Genomic DNA, 18,715 nt, shown 5'->3' on the forward strand with positions numbered 1-18,715 from the left:
TCGTGCATTTATTATTTTTATGTAGAAATGGCAGTATATGAAAATCAACGATTTCAAGAATTTTTATTTTGACATAGAAGAATTAAGAACAAAGATGAACATTTTGCACTTCGTAATGCATTAATAGATCATTTATAGGAGAATACTGGAGGTTAAAGTTGAATATTTATCTAGTATTTCGAATGATTTTTGTCGTTATGTAATATGTATTTAATTAATCTTGTATCGCAATGATTTCACTTTTATTTGAATTATTAGTTAATCTATAATAATTGCTTACAAATTATATTATTTAAAATTTTATGGAATTGTTTTAATTATGGAAATTACAAATTAATAAAAATAAAAGATGGAATTTGTTTAATGGAAATTAAAAAATAAAATTGAAATGAAAGATAATAATATAATATAGAAGAATAAGAAGAATATAAAAAAGTTTGGGGAAAAAAATTGGGGAATGGTTGGAGTAAGTTGTCCCCAAAATGGGGAAATCCCTATTTTGGGGACCAAAAATGGGGTAAAGGTAGGAGATGCCCTTAGGTACAATTCTATAAAAGGGTAAAAAAATCTCTTGATTTAGTGATTGTCAGTTCCTTATTGATACGTGCCGAGATTACCGACGTAATATCCGACCGGTCACGGATATTTCGGTCTTCTATTAACTATGCTAACAATGTTTTTTCGAGCTCGTTCGAGGCTAGGATCGATTCCGGGATCACGGCCTCGATATTCTTCGAAGCAGAGGCGACTTAACCCCCAAGCCACTAAAGCGGCCGCTTTAGGCCTCACAAAATTAGAGGCCCCAAAAGATACTCTTTTTATATGTAATTTGAATATTTATTGTATTTATTATTAAATAGTGATAAGAAATTTTTTCAACCATCTTTTGCTACTTTGTCACCAATCGTTAATAACATAGTTTTATATTTATTTTATGTAGTCTTTTTTCGGAGTTGGTTGAGAAAATTCAAATGAAAGTGAAAGACAATTAAATCTGTAGTTACTTTCTAGTTCTTCTTACTCCAACTTGAATAAATTTATTTACAGTTCTAACTTTGTAAGATATTTTCTTTCAAGATCTCTATAGACATGCTTCAAGCTAATTAGATCGTAAAATATTTATCATCGTTGTAAATACAAATTTCTACACGATTATTACTTTGGGAGGCAATGCTATATAGTGAGTTACGTTGGCGATCATGTAAAAAGAAAAAATTAAAAATTAAACTTAATAAAATCTTATCAAATGTTAGTAAACTTTCAACAAAGATTAAAGGGGTTGGTTACATTGTCAAGATGAAATTGTTGGTTACATCGCCAAAATGAAATTGCATCTCGAAAAGTAAAAAGAATAAACTTCAATAAAAATATCTAAAATTATTAAACAAGTTTAAGGCCTCTTATTACGTCTTGGCTTTAGGCCTCTAAGACTATTGAGCCGCCTCTGCTTCGAAGGCAGGCATTCCACCCTCCGGTTCTAGCCCGGTGGGAGTTGATGTCTCTCTTTAGTCCTTTATTGCCATGTTTCGAGCCTGGCCTACCATGTCACAGGCGAGCTCGATTTTGATCGTATACACAAGTAAAAGTGAAGAGAAGGGAAAAACTTTAAACCAACATAGTATTATGTGATATGCAGGGGAGATAATTATTAACATCTTAAATGCTCCTTAGAGAATTAGAAAAATCCATGCACACACAAATAGTTCCACAATGTATACCTACTTAGTTTTATTTCTTCTGCTGCTTTTCTGTTTTTTGCTTTATTTGGTCTTTCTCTATCAAGTATTTCAGTAATTCCAAAGATAGTCAAGATACTGTGGTCCAACAACAGCAGCTGATGAGGAGAATTCATTATTCATATCAGTGCTCACTCCTGTTTCTTGTGATACACTTACTATCTCTTTCTCCTTCTTCAAATTCTGCACCATATTCTGACCATAATTCTGGTATAAACTCCTAAGGCTTGGAGGATCTTGCATGGGAAATGAACCAGGATTTAGTAAGGTAGCTTGAGGTGGTAAAGTTTGGTTCAAGGCAAATTTTTTTGGAAGAGAAGGGATAGAAGAATTGTTGAAATAATTGGTCATTTCTTTTTGGCTCTTTTGAGCAGTAACTAAATTGGAGAAGCAGTGCACGTGACTGGATTCAGAATCTGACAATGTTGGCAAAACAGAATTTCCCATTTCAGTTTCAGTTGAATTCAATCTCATAAGTCCTGAAATATGGACTTTGTTTCCACCAGTGCTCTTATAAAATACTCTGCTAATGACCCAGTCATTCTGCTACATAGTTAAAAAAACAATAGAGAAACATGTCTTAGGATTCTTGAATGAAACAGAGGAAAAACAGGGGAAAGAGTGAAAATTCAGTACCTTTGTTGTCTTGGGCAGGTTTTGAAGAGACAATATTCCCTCTAGTCTATATTCATGAATGACCCAATTTGTCCTCTCTCCTTTGGGTGCTCTCCCTCTATAGAAAACCAGAGTTTTTTTCATGCCAACCAAAGATTTTCCTCTGAATATCTCCTTGTCTTTTCCAGTGGCTTTCCAGTAACCTGCAGCAGTAGCCCTATTTGTCCTCAGCCCTGTTGGGTACTTCTTGTCTCTCACACAAAAAAAATACCATTCCTTTTCTCCCATTTTTGCCTTCCCTATATTTAAAAACGAAAAACAATCAACTGAGATAAAAATAGAAAAACACGTAAGAACACGATCCGCTGAAATTCAGCCTTTGTTGGTCCGATTGATAAAAAAAGAAAAAAGGAGAAGCTTACATGGTAGGTCCCAAGGTTCAACCTTGTTCATGTCAACTTCTCCAATAGCAATAGCAAAAAAGTTGTTATCCACAACTTTCTTAGACAAATAATGAGTTATCAGCTCTTCATCTGTAGGATGGAATCTGAATCCTGGAGGCAACTGTAGCTGCTGATCCTCCTCCTTAACACCAGGTCCAAGAAAATTCTCCATCAATACCTAAAACTCTACTCTGAATGGGTTTGTGCCAAACAGTTCCTACTTTGAGAATTCTAATTAAAGATTGAAAAAAAGCAGTATGAAGAACAGAAGCTTATAAATAAAGATTTTTAAGAGATAGAAACGTGGTCTCTAAGGAACTGGAGAGGTTGGTTTATGGCCTACTCTGAACATTTCTTGGCTCCTGCTATAAATCCATTCTCCTTTTATATTTGACCAAATACGCTTCATCCCTAAAATCATGCACATGAAATTTGTCAATTTCTTTTGTCATTAATATAAGGCTTTTAACTAAAGTCAGATTTCTCTTATATAATTTATTGAAATTTGGAATTTCTGCTGTGAGAAACAGTTGAAGGTTTCAACTGTTGCTTTCAAGGTTGTTTCAACTGTATACCAGAACCATCCAACATATAACTTAATAGTATAATAAGTTGTTAAAAAGATTAAGGCTGCTTTATATGTGTATCTAATATATTATTCCCAAATTAGCCCTCTTTATTTAAAAAAATTCCTGAGCTTGTGAAAACAGCTGTCTTTATGTAACATACGGCCAAAGAAGATTACATAAGCTTTACATCACCTACCTGAAATCAGAGGCGAACCCAAAATTTAGTGATCGCAGGGCACCATGATATTCAATAGAAATTTATTACTGCTCATAAATAGTGATACGGGGTCTATGCTAATATTTGACTATTTTTGAAGACATTTGCAAGCATATATAAAGTTTTTGCGGAAGTTACAGGGTGACAGTGACCCCTCTTGTTAAAGCGTGCATCCGCCTCTGCGTGAAATTAGCTTATCCCATTTATCCAAGTGGAAATGACCATTCTAACCCCATATACACAATCAAGTACTTACCATTTAACCAAACTTTTAAAAAGTTAAGTGTATTTTTTTTCTTAAAAGTATTTTTCAAAAAAGTGTTTTCGAGGAAAAGCTATTTTTTTCTACTTGTTCAAAACTGATTCTGTTTCTACTCAAAGCACTTTATTTTTCTTCTAAAATTTGACCAAACACTTCAACTTTGAAAACAAAAATATTTTTAACTTTGGAGAAGCTAGACAACCAACATTTAAGAGAGATCATGAAAAGATACGTCCAGAAGTCATAAAGTTACTAACATGATTCATAGTGGTTGGAATTCTGTTCAAGGATTCATCTAATTAAAGATATAATCTTATGGACTCATCTTGAACTGGTTGTATGTACATACATTACTACAGCACTCCACGTCTTTCTAATTTCCTTGTTATTATGGTGGAAAATTTTAATAGATCAGAGATGCTCTTCTTGAATGATGGATTCTGCCCTTACTACTTTAGGGCTATTAGAAGATATTTCTTCTGAGGATCTTATTGGAAGCATATTAATATCTACCCTCTATTTATTCACGAATAAGCTAGTAATTTGCTGAACTCTCTCATATCAATTCAAGTCCAAGGAGCAAATTTTCAGCCATTTAATTTTTAATGGCTAGAAATAAAATAGTTACTCGTAGCTATTGGCTTATGTGCTGAAACTTTTCTAATATAGTTGTCAGTATCTAACTTTAATTGTGATCACTGCCGGCTCTAGGAGAGGCCACTAAAGTAATTGTTTTATGGGCGAACGGCACAAATAGCCACTAAAAGCTGTGACTTTTATTTTAAAGCCATTGTTTTCAATGTATTTAGACTTTAGCCACTCCTTTTAAAAAACTTATACCTGACTGGACGAAAATACCCTTCTGGTATAACTTATACCTACGCTATCAACACAAGCAGCAGTTACACAAAGAGAAGAAGCGAGCAACAGCAGCAGCGGCGATCAACTGAGGACGAACCGCCATTTCTTTTCCCGATTTCAAAAATTCAGCAACCTAATCCAAAAAAACAACATAGATAAACAGTAAGTTGTAATTTCATGTGTTTCTATCAATTTTTATTTCGCTATAGTTATACTTTTTTAGATCTGTATTGATTTGATTATATATTAGATAAGAATTTGATTTTTTTTGAATTTCTGGATTGATAAATTTATAGACACCGCCTCCTATGATAATTCTGTATTCCGGACATAGTGTCTTCATTTTGGAAATTGAATTCAAAAAAATAAGAACACTATGTCCTTAACTTTGATTCTACTGGCCTCATTTTGCAAATTGAATAAAAAAACTTAAGGACAAAATGTCCTTCACTTTGTTGTTGTTCTTCTGTATACAAAGTCCTGTAGCTTGAGTTTCAAATTGTATGTTTTAATTTCTGGTTCAAATGTTAAGGACTGACAGTCCTTAACTCTTAAATACATGTTTAAATGTTAAGGACTAGCAGTCCTTAACTTTTAATTCCATGTTTAAATGTTAAAGGACAGGCAGTCCTTAGCTTTTAATTTCTGGTTCAAAAGTTAAGGACCGGTAGTCCTTAACTTTTAATTCCATGTTTAAAACTTAAGGACTGTCTGTCCTTAACTTTTAATTTTAATTCCATGTTTAAATATTAAAGGACAGACAGTCCTTAGCTTTTAATTTCTGGTTCAAAAGTTAAGGACTAGCAATCCTTAAGTTTTAATTCCATGTTTAAATGTTAAGGACTGACAGTCCTTAACTTTTAATTCCATGTTTAAATGTTAAAGGACAGACAGTCCTTAGCTTTTAATTTCTGGTTCAAAAGTTAAGGACTGACAGTCCTTAACTTTTAATTCCATGTTTAAAACTTAAGGACTGACAGTCCTTAACTTTTAATTCCATGTTTAAATGTTAAGGACTGACAGTCCTTAGCTTTTAATTTCTTGTTCAAAAGTTAAGGACTGACAGTCCTTAACTTTTAATTCCATGTTTAAAACTTAAGGACCGACAGTCCTTAACTTTTAATTCCATGTTTAAAACTTAAGGACTGACAGTCCTTAACATTTAATTCCATGTTTAAATGTTAAGGACTGACAGTTCTTAACTTTAATTACATGTTTAAATGTTAAAGGACTGACAGTTCTTAACTTTAATTACATGTTTAAATGTTAAGGACTGGCAGTCCTTAACTTTAATTACATGTTTAAATGTTAAGGACAGACAGTCCTTATCTTTGTCTTGCACTTACAGTACACCTGTTCTTAATTCTACAAGGATTGCTTTATAACGTATGTCATTTGTTTCCCATTCTCTTGACTTGTAGGATGGAAACAATATGCATAATAGTTGCTTTTAATGGTAGATGGACTGAAGACTATAAATATCTTGATCATCAAACAAAGCTTTTCCTAGCACCTGAGTCAATTCAGTTTGAAGATTTCGTTAAACAGATTTTTGAGCTTATTGAATTGGATAGTGAAAAGTTTGAAATAGTGATATGGTTTGATATCAACCTTGGAACAAGCAAAGGAATGCTTGTATTCAAAGATTTAGATCTTCACACATGTATAGAGTTGCTAAAAACTCATTCACTCTTCAAGAGCTGTCGTTTCATAGTTGATATTTCGGAAAGAGTTTTTGCATCAACAAGCAATGAACATGCCAACACAAAAACTCAACATGACAATCAAGAGCGATGCCAACAGATAGTTGAAGTAGATATGGTTGAAGCTCAACCATTAAATGAAGAGGTGCATCAAACATTTGATTCTATTCAAGTAGAAGGACAAAGCATTATAGAGATTGACAACGAACAAGCTTTGGGTATTCAAGTCTTAGAGAGTGCACCGGTAATCGAAGTAGTTGCTGACAAAACCTGCACTCAAATAACTAAATGAAGATCAAATTTGAAACAAAAAGAATCCCCAACTACGATATTAAGAGAAAATGCTTCTTTGGATCAAATAAAAGTCGGATCAGTATTTGACAAGAAGAAGAGCATAATTAATTATTTTTCTAATGTAGAAATCAAAGGACATTTTGAATTCAAAGTTGTTAGATCAAGCTCAACAAGATATTCGTTGACATGCAATGATAATAGGTGTGTTGGTGTGTGCGTGCTTTCAGAATTAAAGACTCAACATCATTTAAGATAGTAAAGCTTGAGAAAAAGCATGACTGCTCTGTTAACACTAGGAAAGCAGATCAAAGGCATGCTACTTCAAAGTTGATTAGTGGTTACATTATCGATAATCTTCGGGACCCAAGATTTGAAGTTACACCAGCTTTTGTCATGGCAGAGATGCAAAAATTGCATGGACTAGACATTGGATATCACAAGGCGTGGCGTGCTATTCAACATGCTTCCGCTTTAATAAGAGGAAGTCCCGAAGAAAATTATGAATTATTGTGTTCATACTTGTATATGATGACAAGTAAAAACCCGGGAACTTATACTAACATAAAGATAGACGACAACAACAGGTAAACAATTTAGGACATGCTGTCTTTAGCCTTGTTAACTTTTGAGTTATAACCAGAAGTTGAGGACTGCCTATCCTTAAGTTTTGAACTTGTAATTAAAAGTTAAGGACTTCCAGTCCTTAAGTTTAGAACTTTGAAATAAAAGTTAAGGACAACATGTCCTTAACTTTATAACTTGTAAATGTAAGTTAAGGACTGACTGTCCTAAACTTCGGGTATTTTAACCTTGTTTTATATTGTATTTTCAGGTTTCTTTATATGTTTTACGCATATGGATCATCGATAGCTGGTTGGAATCATTGTAGACCAGTGATTGCTATTGATGCGACTTTTTTGAAGTCAAAATATCGTGGTGTTTTAATGATTTCAGTTTCAAAAGATGCAAATAACCAAATTTTCCCATTAGCCTTTGGAATAGCAGAATCTGAAAACAACAATTCCTATGAGTGGTACTTTAGTCAGCTTCGCAATGCAATTGGGAGCCGTGAGAATTTGATTTTTTTATCAGACAGGCATCAAGCTATTGCAAATGGCATTGTAAAGGTATATCCTGAAAGCCATCATGGGATTTGCATCTATCATTTGGAGCAGAACCTAAAGCGAAGAAAGGTGAAAAGTGAGGTCATAAAACTTTTCCAAAGTGCTGCAAGAGTATACAAGCGTAAAGAATTTGACATATACATGTCAGATATTGCAAATGTAGATAAGAAAACTTATGACTACTTGATGGAAGAACCACCGGAAAGATGGGCACGTTCTTGTAGTCCACAACGAAGATATGACATGCTCACAACAAATATAGTTGAGTCGATGAATTCAGTGCTATTAGAAGCAAGGGAGCTGCCTATACTAAGAATGATGGATTTCATTCAAGTGAAGCTACAACATTGGTTTTATGAAAGAAGAAATAAAGCAGAAGGAACATTTTATGATGTTTCTTGTTGGGTAGAGGAGGAATTGAAGAACAGAATAGATTTAGCATTTACTTTGAACGTAAGTATTATGTTTTATGTTTATATTATGATTTTGACATTTTTTAACATAATGTACTCACTTATAATTTTTCAACATTGAAGGTCTTCCCTGTTGATTCATGGCGTTCTAGAGTTGAAGAAGAAGGAATAACTTTCTTGGTGGACTTAAACAAAAGAACATGTGATTGTTTTCAATTTCAACTTGATGAATTACCATGCATACATGCAATTGCAGCTATCGAGAAGAGAAACATCAAGAAGTCTGACTTTTGTTCGCACTGGTACTTAAAGGAATCTTGGCTGAAAACATATGAAAGACAAATACATCCTGTAGGACATACTGATTCATGGATTGTACCAGAGAGTGTTAAGTCACAAATTGTTAAACCTCCAGATTTCAAAGTGCCACCAGGTAGAAGGCAAAAGAAAAGGCATATTCCTGCTACCGAGCCATCAAAAATAACATTCAAATGTGGTCGTTGCAGAAGAATTGGTCATAATAGAACAGCTTGTATATATTCTCCGGCACTCCATCCATTTTCAAGAAAGCATAGAGAAGAGTAGAAATATACACTTATGTTTATCGACTCTTTTAAGTTTTTGCTATAGATTGTATTCATTATTATTCTAATTTGAGCGGATGCCTAGATTTTCAATATTTATATCTTGTTACGTTCTTTTAATTTCTTTTGAGTTCAACAATTAAAAGTTATTAACAGGAGTCAGTAAGTTCAACTTGCAATTTTGAAAACGTAATGACTGTCTGTCCTTAACTTTGAATTTCAATTTCAAAAGTTAAGGACATGAGGTCCTTAAGTTATAGTCTTATGTTAAAAACTTAAGGACTGTCTGTCCTTAACTTTGAATTTTAAGTTCAAACGTTAAGGACATGAGGTCCTTAAGTTATAGTCCCATATTAAAAACGTAATGACTGTCTGTCCTTAACTTTGAATTTCAAGTTCAAAAGTTAAGGACATGAGGTCCTTAAGTTATAGTCCCATGTTAAAAACTTAAGGACTGTCTATCCTTAACTTTGAATTTCAAGTTCAAAAGTTAAGGATATGAGGTCCTTAAGTTATAGTCTCATGTTAAAAACTTGAGGACTATTTGTCATTAACTACAGGAGTCCTTAAGTTTGAAATACAAGTTAAATACTTAAGGACTGTCTGTCCTTAACTTTGAATTTTAAGTTCAAATGTTAAGGACTGTCTGTCCTTAACTTTAAATTTTAAGTTCAAACGTTAAGGACATGAGGTCCTTAAGTTATAGTCCCATGTTAAAAACTTGAGGACTGTCTGTCCTTAACTTTGAATTTTAAGTTCAAACGTTAAGGACATGAGGTCCTTAAGTTATAGTCCCATGTTAAAAACTTGAGGACTGTCTGTCCTTAACTTTGAATTTTAAGTTCAAACGTTAAGGACATAGGTCCTTAAGTTATAGTCCCATGTTAAAAACTTGAGGACTGTTTGTCATTAACTACAGGAGTCCTTAAGTTTGAAATACAAGTTCAAAAGTTAAGGACATGAGGTCCTTAAGTTATAGTCCCATGTTCAAAACTTAAGGACTGTCAGTCCTTAACTTTGAATTTCAAGTTCAAAAGTTAAGGACATTTGGTCATTAACTTTGAATTTGAAGTTCACTTACACTTAGTCATGAACAAATACTAACAAACTCAATGGACAAATCAACAGTTGAGAGAAACAACGAAATAAATAACAAAATGCCTTGACATAACTTTTGAAATTGTAATTTTGCATAGCTGTTACAAAAAATTACGCTATGCCAACAAAACAAAATATAAGTGCCTTTTCACAAATTTACAGAATATTTCAGAACTATCCTAAACTGGCATAATTCAGATGTCACCTTTACAGCAATTTTATACAAAAATAACACCACAATTTCTTTACAACTCCTTTGGACAGAATGTTTCATTTTCACTCTCATAATCATCACCAACATTTTCTGGTGGAGTATCATAACCAGAATTTCTTTTCCATTCACCATGTGCCCAAAGATTTGCAGCAAGTTCTTTTCGAAAGTCTTTTATGTCTTCGGGTTGGAATTGCTGCACGTCCTTTCCAATCATCAGCAACTCGACAAATTTGATCAGGAATGCACCACAATCAGTCCTAAGAGAAATGTAAGATATGCAGTGAATTAAACAATAAATCTTAAGTACATATAAATAATATAACAAATAATAACACGTACGATCCAGTTTGGTGTGGTGATCTTTGCCACTGTATATCAAATTTGTTGAAGACATTCCCAAAAGACTTGTGATTTTTGTCAAACTGTGAGAACTTTAGCAAATGGGGGATCATGCGTGCATACATTTGCATGTAGTTCATTCCTGCTTCATATGGCTCACTGTATATGGAATCATATACATCAATCTTTTTTTGATTCAAGTCCAATACTCCCAACAAAAAGTGTGTCACAGCTTCATCATCTTCTGAAGGAAGCCGACATGGAAAAAAGATTTTGTAAACCTCAGTCCATGCAATTCCACATCTACGGCTGTCCCCCCACACATATGGTGTCAGAAATAACTGATTATCACCAGCACACCAAAACTCATCACTAGCATCTTCACTGAAATCTTTATACACAAGTGCCATATAATTATCAAAAAGAACATCAGTAGTTGTGCATCAAAAAGGATAATCACGAGGGTGGTAGCATTCCTTCTTTCTCAGATAATAGAGAGCAATGTCAATATGCTTCATAAAAAGGCAAAAAATAAAACAAATCAATAACAAATCAGTCATAAAATGATGAAAAAAATGATAAATTAATAATAGAAAAAACAAATGCCTTGTGAATTATCTAACCTTATCATCAAGAACAAATTTGCTATCTGAAAGCTCAAGGAAAAATATTTTGCTACTGATTTTTTGATGATACAATTTGTATGATTTTTTCCTCAAACTATTATCATCAGTATATAAATCAATTTGTCCCCTGAAAATTTTGAAAATGTCAAGTTAGAATTTTGAAAACTTTAATCTATAACTTAAGGACCAAGTGTCCTTAGCTTTTGAATTTGATACTCAAACTTAAGGACTGCATGTCCTTAGCTTATGAATTTTGAATTCAAACTTAAGGACAAGAAGTCCTTAAGTTTTAAACTTGAATCTATAAGTTAAGGACAGTTAGTCCTAAAATTAGTCTTACAATCACAGAAGTTAAGGATGTAGTGAAACACATTAAGAGACTTACTCTTTTTTGCGACCTCTCCTTTTCTCCTTGCCCAACCACACAATGAATTTCTTCACTAATTTTTCATCTTCTTTGGCATAATGAAAAATACACCTACGAGTATAGGTTGATTTTATCCAACCTGAACTCTTCAGAGTATTTTGATTGTCTGCCTTGGAACTTACTGCTTTTCCTTCCTTATCAAAAGGAGATTTCAACTGCCAGCTTAACTTCTTGTTCCTTTTACCTCGAACAAGTTCTTCTTCAACATTTCCTTCACCCTCCATAGTCAAAGTCGCATCAATTTCCATTTGTATACTTGGAGGAGTAGGAGTAAGAAGAGAAAATGACGAACCATCATAACCAATACTGTCTCTCTTTCTTTTCCTTGTATATTGGTTAAGATTGTCATCATTGGTGTCCTCTTTGTTTTCCTCTGCTGGCGACACTATATATATATATATATATACATATTCATATTAGTTTTCTGCAACAGGTCAAATGAAGAGACAAAATTTCAATTGTACATATAATAATTAGGGCACAATCAGTACTTGTCTTCTCCGCAGTACCTTCTTGTGTTTTTTCAAGAGACAACTCAGCTAAAATATTGCGTGCAACATTTTCTTTTTCTTGCAATTCCACATTTTCTTTATCTTGCAGTTGTTCACCATGATCTTTAGATGCTTGTTGACAAGATTCTGCAAAAATATTTACAACAGCTAACATGTTAATAATCTTTAATTAAAACAAACATATATAAAATTAAAAAAGCACTGCCTAACCATTTGCAATATCCAAGATCATTCCAGCTACATCATCATCATCACATGTTGCATCTATAGATTTGGAACCAATCTCACTTCTGCCTATGTCTTGAGATTGTAGTCCAGTTTTCTCTTGATACTGCACTCCAGCTTCTTCGCTTGCTGCTTCAAAAGATACAATATATAATGAAATAAAGATACAATATATAATAAAAATTATATCTAACCTTGACTGACACAAGTTTGAACTCCAAATTTTTCTTTGTATGACAGCGGTGTAGAGAGATCATACGTTCCTTCTAAGCATTTGCATACAATCTCGCTGACACTTGTCCCCAGTGGACTTGTTAAATCCTCCTATGATTGCAATCTACAAACTCTACAAATTTTCTCCGGCACTCTACAAACTTCTACATGCACATGCATAGTTTATATGTATTAATCTATTGAATATACATTTCAACGAAAATAAAAATCAAAATCTATAACTAACCTTTCCCAATATCAGTAACATTTTCAGTTTCATCATCTAGATGTGCATCTCTAAATTCTCTTTCATACTGACCCTCTGCATGCACATCCATATAATCACGTTCAACACCACCTGCATCTTGGTTGAATATGCCAGTACGCTCAGTAGCACGACAATGATCATCAACTCCATATTTTCTAATTGGAACACTAGATTCTCTATCTGTGTTCATCTGATCAGCTTTCCCAAACATGTTCATCAAAGTATCAAGCCTTGATCCTAGAGTTTTCTTTAAATCTTGAGAAAGCAACTAAGTTACAAAGAGAAGGACAGGCAGTCCTTAAGTTTGAACTTAAAGTTCAAAACTTAAGGAAATGCAATCCTTAAGTTTGAACTCCAAGTTCAAAAGTTAAGGACAAGAAGTCCTTAACTTTGAATTCCAAGTTCAAAACTTAAGGACATGATGTCCTTAAGTTTCATTTCAAAGTTCAAAAGTTAAGGACAAGAAGTCCTTATCTTTCAATTCCAAGTTCAAAATTTAAGGACACAAAATCCTAAAGTTGGACTAACTGAAATTACCTTGATTTCGTTCTCAATCTTTTTTCTGATACAACAATTTTTTGATTAACTCTGGTAACTTCTGCTTGCAAATCCTTCTTAAAACTTTCTGATAATCTCTGAATCAAAAAACATAATATAAAAAAAGGTGTTCGTAAGCAAGAAATAATCAAATAAAAAACTAATACTATTCAAAGGCAGAAACACATACTCTAACAATTTCCTTAAGTACGCCTTCGTCAAATTGTGTGGAAGAAGACCTTGAGCCTTGATCTTGTGAAACTGGCTCCTCCACACAAAGAGGCTGTGTATCTTCTTCTTCCACGGGAATAAAGGGTGACACCTCAATCAACTTAAACACCTATTATATAAGAAAAACTAAACATAAGTATACATAACTAAAACAAATAAACAAAAAAAGAGATAGTAATTACATTAACTTACTTTTTTATTATGGAAATATTTTCTACAAAGAGCATCAAATTGTGGAGACTTCATTTCAGAATAACATAACATTCGAGGATAACCAACTTCTTTGAAGTTCACAAATTGTTTCTCTTGGAAAATAGGAAGTACTTCCATAATCCAGACACAAAACGCAAAAGGAAAGCCAACTAAAGTGTAGCTATCAATATCTTTTTCTTTCTCTTTCTCCTTCTTCACATCATTCTCATTTGATTTCAAGCAACTCTTCAATGATTTTAATAGCGTTTCATAAGCAAGAGAGCCCCAGTTGAAGGAAGCGCAAAGTGCATCATCGTCAACAATTTTCATTATTTGCTCCGACACATTCCTATTTTTCCTCTTGCCCATCAAAACCGACTCAACAAAATAGAGTGTTGCCAACTTCAAAGCATCATCATCACTGCCAGCAAATGATGAAGTTGTACCATGTGGGCGACTAGAAATAAAACTATACAAATCAGCCAACTCAATTTTGTCCTTTCCAGGGAAATAGACTCTTAAAAGCCTATTCTCTTTCTCATTTAAACCTTTCATGTCAAGCGACGAATAAGACTTCAAACCAGTAATAATATGGAATGCATCACGAGTAAACTTAATATCGCGGTCAAATACCTTGAAGGTCATCGAATCAGGTTCATTACTAACAATTTTAGAAAGCAATACACAGTGCATAAGTTTACCCGAGAACTTCACACTTTGTAATCTAAAGAAGTTGCCAAAAATATTTTCCCTCAATTTCTTCCATTGGCTATTCGACAGAAAACTTTTAATTGTTTCCTTATATTGAAAATCTCCTTTCCAATATACCAGAAAATTACGCCAATCGTCAAAATCAAAAAAATGATCGTCTTCCATTATAACACTAGAAAAGAAGGAAAAACAAACAAAGATTAGGACTTAACTTAAAATTTCAAGTTTAAAAGTTAAGCAAATACAATCCTTAACTTTAAATTTTAAGTGCAAACGTTAAAGAAATACAGTCCTTAACTTATACTTTCAACTTCCAAAGTTAAGGACACTTAGTCCTTAACTTCAAGTTTCATGTGCAAAAGTTAAGGACAATAAGTCCTTAACTTTAAATTGTAAATGCAAAGGTTAAGGAAATACAGTCCTTAACTTATACTTTCAACATCCAAAGTTAAGGACACTTAGTCCTTAACTTCAAGTTTCATGTGCAAAAGTTAAGGACAATCAGTCCTTAACTTTAAATTGTAAGTGCATAGGTTAAGGAAATACAGTCCTTAACATATACTTTCAACATCCAAAGTTAAGGACACTTTGTCCTTAACTTCAAGTTTCATGTGCAAAAGTTAAGGACAATCAGTCCTTAACTTTGAATTCCAACTACAAAATTTAATGTCGTTTCTTCTTTACATTTAATGAACACAGTTAACTGAAAATTCATAATCAGTAAGCTTATGAATTTCTACGACTATTTTTATGAAATATACCTACATAATCAAATATATTGAATCAACCACAAACACATTTCAAATTTCACACACTAAAAATTTATCAAAAACAGAATCACACAAAATATACTACACTGAATCAACATATAATGCTAAGTTTTGAAATTTCACACATACTTCACACGGCATTGAACCAACTTACAAATAAAGAAAAACGAAGATGAAGGATAGAAGATGACGGAGAAGATGAAGATGAAGATGACGGAGAAGATGAAGGAGCAGAAGTTTAACTGAGATTGCAGTTTGCATACGAGGAAGATGAAGAAACGCAGAACTCTGAACGAATGAAATAAGGGTTTTCGTCGATTTTGGGATTATACAAGAAATAGAGAAAGGGTAATTGTGTCTTTTCCCCCTTAGTAGTGGCTATTTTTGATAAGCATTTTAAATAGTGGATAAAAATTAAATACACCCTTATTTAGTGGCTACTACACGCCATTTTCACTTGTTTTATTCCCCTCTCCCCCCCTCGCCCACCCCAAATTGAAGGCCCTATATTTATTTTTATTTAGTATTAAACATATACTGTAATATTATTATTATTAAAAAGATATTGTTATATAGTTGTGTAAATAATATGAATTAGTCTTAGTCCCACATAGAATATGAATAAGATATATATTGTATAAATAGGGCTCATTGTATTATACTTGAACAGAATATTAATAATATATTTTCTCATGTGCTTTCTCACATGTTATCAGAGCTACCGTGAGAAATTTATCGTTGTGCATAAATTTCAGCGACTCCGGGAAGAGAAATCATCAACCGGAAGTGCTTTTTCCGACAAAACAAGAAGAATAGTATCCATCAGTGTTGCACAAAAACCACCACCACTATGAAGTGGATCAGCCCCCGGCGACCGACCCTTCAAAAAATCTCCGGCAAAAGATCATCCACGCGCCCTCACGCGCATTCAGAAGAATTTTTCGGCGAAGTTCTGACGTTCACGCACCGGCGCGTAAGGATATTTTCAGCCAGATTTTGACAAAACTTCTTTTGGACAGTATGTTGCCCCTGCAATTCCGAGCCTACACATATAAGTTATATCAAATTCTAACAAATTTTATTTTTTCCGGCATGAACAATGCACTTTTTCCGGCGTGAATAGTGATTCCGATGTGAACAATACTTTCCCTTATTGTGAATAGTGTTTTTCTTATATTTATTCAGTTTTAGTTAAGAACTTGAGAAATTAATTGTAGCGAAATGGGATCCAATACTATGAATAGTTGGATGATTTCTCTATCGAATTATATTGAGTTCCTTCAGCACAAAGCATGAACAAACATCTTCAGAAATAGCTTCTGTTGTTCAAAAAGATAATAGTGTGATTTGTGTCTCCCAATCTTCATCCTCCAATTCTTGGGTCATTAATTTAGGTATATCTGATCATATTTCTGGTAACAAATCTCTTTTCAATATTATGTCATATTCTCAATCTCTTCCAACAGTCACAATGACCAACGAGTCTCAAACCATGGCAACTGAAATAGGTCAAGCAAGTCCACTTCCTTCCTTACCTTTAGAGTCAGTTCTTTATATTCCCGGTAGCCCTTTTAATCTCATAGCCATTACTCGCTTAGCCAAATCACTTAAATGCTCTATTTTATTTCTTGATGACCTTATTTTTATACAAGAACGCAGTATGGGACGGATCATTAGTACCGGACGTGAATCAAATGGACTTTATTATATTATCCTAGAAAAATTACTTGGACTCATATTGTGTCTTTCTTCAACAACTTGTCCTGTTACTAATTCACCAGATTTATTACATAAACTATTGAGACATCCCAGTTTGTCAAAACTTCAGAAAATGGTACATGAATTATCTCACTTGTCCACTCTAGAGTGTGATTCATGTCAGCTTAGTAAGCATACTCTCCCATTTTCCTCGGTGTCCTAATAATCGTGCAGACTCACCTTTCACTTAAGTCCATTCAAATGTTTGGGGTCCTAGTCGGGTCAGTTCTACCGTGGAATTTTGCTACTTTGTTAGTTTTAATGATGATTATTTTAGGTTCACTTGGATATTTTTGATGAAAAATCAATCCGAGTTATTTTCTATTTTTCAGACCTTCTACACTGAAATTCAAAATTAATTTGTATTTCCATCCGCACATTTCGTAGTGATAATGCCCTAGAGTATTTGTCTTCCCTATTTCAGCATTTTATGAACTCTTATGGGATCATTCATCAAACATCTTTTCCGTACACATCTCAACAAATGGAACTGCTCGTACCCTACTATACAATCTCATCATCTGTTGCATTTTTGGTGGGATGCAATTCTCACATCTTATTATTTTATTAATTGTATGACACCCTCAGTTATCCATAATCAAGTTCCATTCTCTATTTTGTTTTCCCATTCACATTTTGTTCTCTTTTCCACCATGTATCTTTAGGACCACGTATTTGGTTCCTAAATTACTTCAGGAAAAGATAAGTTAGCTCCTCGTGCTCTTAAGTGCGTATTTCTAGGTTACTCGAGAATGAAAAAGGGATATACATGCTATTAATCTAACCTCCAGAAGTATGTTATGTCTGCTGATGTTACCATCTTTGAAACCCAGTCATACTTCACAGGTCCAGGTGATTAATTAAATATTTCTGAGGTACTACTAGTTCTATCTTTTGGAGACTCAGTCATTATTTCCCATTCATGTTCCTCCACAGCTCCAGTTCTATCTCCACCACCTACAGCTCTAGTTCTAGCTCCACCACATACAGCTCCAGTTCTAGCTCCAGCACCTACAGCTCCATTCCAGCTCCACCATCTACAGCTCCACCGTTCATGACTTATCATTGTCATCCGCGCCCAGCATTAGGCCCAGTTGATTCACGCCCTGTACCTGGCCCTGCTCTTACTGCGGACTTGCCTCATCTTAGTCAATCGATTACACTTCAAAAAGGTATACAGTCCATACTTAATCGTAATGCCCATTATGTCATCTTAAGTTATCATCATCTATCATCATCCCACTACGCGTTTGTATCATATTTGTCCTCTATTTTCATCTCTAAGTCTATAAGTGAAGCATTGTCTTATCTAGGATGGCGACAAGCTATGTTTGACGAGATGTCTGCTTTACATACGAGTGGTACTTGAGACCTTATTCCTCTTCCTTCAGGTAAATCTACTGTTGGTTTTCGTTGGGTGTATGTAGTTAAAGTTGGTCCATATTGCCAAATGGTATACTCAGATATTTGAGCTCCATTATAGTGATACTTTCTCTCCCGTGGCTAAAATAGCACCAGTCCTTCTTCTTTTTTATCTATGGCTGTTGTTCGCCATTGGCCTTTCTATCAGTTGGACATTAAGAATGTTTTTCTTCATGGTGACCTTGAGAATGAGGTTTGTATGGAGCAACCACCTGATTTGTTACTCAAAGAGAGTCTAGTGGTTGTGTATGTCAGTTGTGTCGATCCCTCTATGGTCTAAAGCAGTCTCCTCGAGCCTATTTTGGTAAGTTCAACACGGTTATTCAGGAGTTTGGCATGACTAGTAGTGAA

The 18,715-nt window shown here is 34.0% G+C and overlaps 5 protein-coding genes across 6 annotated transcripts; 1 reads left to right on the plus strand and 4 right to left on the minus strand.

The window, feature by feature from the left end:
- Positions 1–1,266: 1,266 nt before the first annotated feature.
- LOC104249143 (NAC domain-containing protein 100-like) lies at positions 1,267–3,222 on the minus strand. 2 transcript variants are annotated; one of them, XM_009805517.2, is made up of 3 exons: positions 2,774–3,222; positions 2,373–2,650; positions 1,267–2,282 (listed from the first exon to the last, which is right to left on the minus strand). In XM_009805517.2, the coding sequence occupies exons 1-3, from the start codon at positions 2,964–2,966 to the stop codon at positions 1,788–1,790; spliced, it is 966 nt and encodes a 321-aa protein (XP_009803819.1). In that variant the 5' UTR covers positions 2,967–3,222; the 3' UTR covers positions 1,267–1,787. The 2 variants fall into 2 exon arrangements, with proteins under 2 accessions (XP_009803819.1, XP_009803821.1); XM_009805519.2 differs by having other exon boundaries at positions 1,267–2,279; positions 2,774–3,220.
- A 4,319-nt stretch (positions 3,223–7,541) lies between these two features.
- Positions 7,542–8,914, plus strand: LOC138880360 (uncharacterized). The gene is made up of 2 exons (XM_070160340.1): positions 7,542–8,277; positions 8,361–8,914. The coding sequence occupies exons 1-2, from the start codon at positions 7,543–7,545 to the stop codon at positions 8,820–8,822; spliced, it is 1,197 nt and encodes a 398-aa protein (XP_070016441.1). The 5' UTR covers position 7,542; the 3' UTR covers positions 8,823–8,914.
- Positions 8,915–9,964: 1,050 nt separating this feature from the next.
- Positions 9,965–10,882, minus strand: LOC138879664 (uncharacterized). Its single transcript, XM_070159284.1, has 2 exons — positions 10,473–10,882; positions 9,965–10,390 (listed from the first exon to the last, which is right to left on the minus strand). Exons 1-2 carry the CDS (start codon positions 10,880–10,882, stop codon positions 10,165–10,167), a joined length of 636 nt encoding a protein of 211 aa, XP_070015385.1. The 3' UTR covers positions 9,965–10,164.
- A 331-nt stretch (positions 10,883–11,213) lies between these two features.
- On the minus strand, positions 11,214–12,967 carry LOC138879665 (uncharacterized). The gene is made up of 5 exons (XM_070159285.1): positions 12,723–12,967; positions 12,248–12,394; positions 12,035–12,163; positions 11,648–11,910; positions 11,214–11,225 (listed from the first exon to the last, which is right to left on the minus strand). Exons 1-5 carry the CDS (start codon positions 12,958–12,960, stop codon positions 11,214–11,216), a joined length of 789 nt encoding a protein of 262 aa, XP_070015386.1. The 5' UTR covers positions 12,961–12,967.
- Positions 12,968–13,427: 460 nt separating this feature from the next.
- LOC138879666 (uncharacterized) lies at positions 13,428–18,008 on the minus strand. The gene is made up of 3 exons (XM_070159286.1): positions 17,845–18,008; positions 13,704–14,586; positions 13,428–13,620 (listed from the first exon to the last, which is right to left on the minus strand). Exons 1-3 carry the CDS (start codon positions 18,006–18,008, stop codon positions 13,447–13,449), a joined length of 1,221 nt encoding a protein of 406 aa, XP_070015387.1. The 3' UTR covers positions 13,428–13,446.
- Positions 18,009–18,715: the final 707 nt, after the last annotated feature.

This window comes from Nicotiana sylvestris, chromosome 10 (assembly GCF_000393655.2).
Source record: "Nicotiana sylvestris chromosome 10, ASM39365v2, whole genome shotgun sequence".
NCBI classification, from domain to species: Eukaryota; Viridiplantae; Streptophyta; class Magnoliopsida; order Solanales; family Solanaceae; genus Nicotiana; species Nicotiana sylvestris.

Bases quoted from the DNA above. Each gene is read 5' to 3' on its own strand.
- LOC104249143 (XM_009805517.2), bottom strand. From the start codon at position 2,966: ATGGAGAATTTTCTTGGACCTGGTGTTAAGGAGGAGGATCAGCAGCTA. The intron at 2,651-2,773 runs GTAAGCTTCTCC...TTTTAAATATAG, and splicing joins TGAACCTTGGGACCTACCAT to GGAAGGCAAAAATGGGAGAA. The intron at 2,283-2,372 runs GTACTGAATTTT...TTAACTATGTAG, and splicing joins ACCTGCCCAAGACAACAAAG to CAGAATGACTGGGTCATTAG.
- LOC138880360 (XM_070160340.1), top strand. From the start codon at position 7,543: ATGTTTTACGCATATGGATCATCGATAGCTGGTTGGAATCATTGTAGA. The intron at 8,278-8,360 runs GTAAGTATTATG...TCAACATTGAAG, and splicing joins ATTTAGCATTTACTTTGAAC to GTCTTCCCTGTTGATTCATG.
- LOC138879664 (XM_070159284.1), bottom strand. From the start codon at position 10,882: ATGGCACTTGTGTATAAAGATTTCAGTGAAGATGCTAGTGATGAGTTT. The intron at 10,391-10,472 runs GTACGTGTTATT...CATTTCTCTTAG, and splicing joins TCACCACACCAAACTGGATC to GACTGATTGTGGTGCATTCC.
- LOC138879665 (XM_070159285.1), bottom strand. From the start codon at position 12,960: ATGAACATGTTTGGGAAAGCTGATCAGATGAACACAGATAGAGAATCT. The intron at 12,395-12,722 runs GTTAGTTATAGA...TATCTTTTGAAG, and splicing joins TGTTACTGATATTGGGAAAG to CAGCAAGCGAAGAAGCTGGA. The intron at 11,911-12,034 runs GTACTGCGGAGA...ATATATATATAG, and splicing joins TCTTGAAAAAACACAAGAAG to TGTCGCCAGCAGAGGAAAAC.
- LOC138879666 (XM_070159286.1), bottom strand. From the start codon at position 18,008: ATGATAAGTCATGAACGGTGGAGCTGTAGATGGTGGAGCTGGAATGGA. The intron at 14,587-17,844 runs GTCTCCAAAAGA...CTTCTTTTCTAG, and splicing joins GAATGGGAAATAATGACTGA to TGTTATAATGGAAGACGATC. The intron at 13,621-13,703 runs GTAAGTTAATGT...CTTATATAATAG, and splicing joins AATATTTCCATAATAAAAAA to GTGTTTAAGTTGATTGAGGT.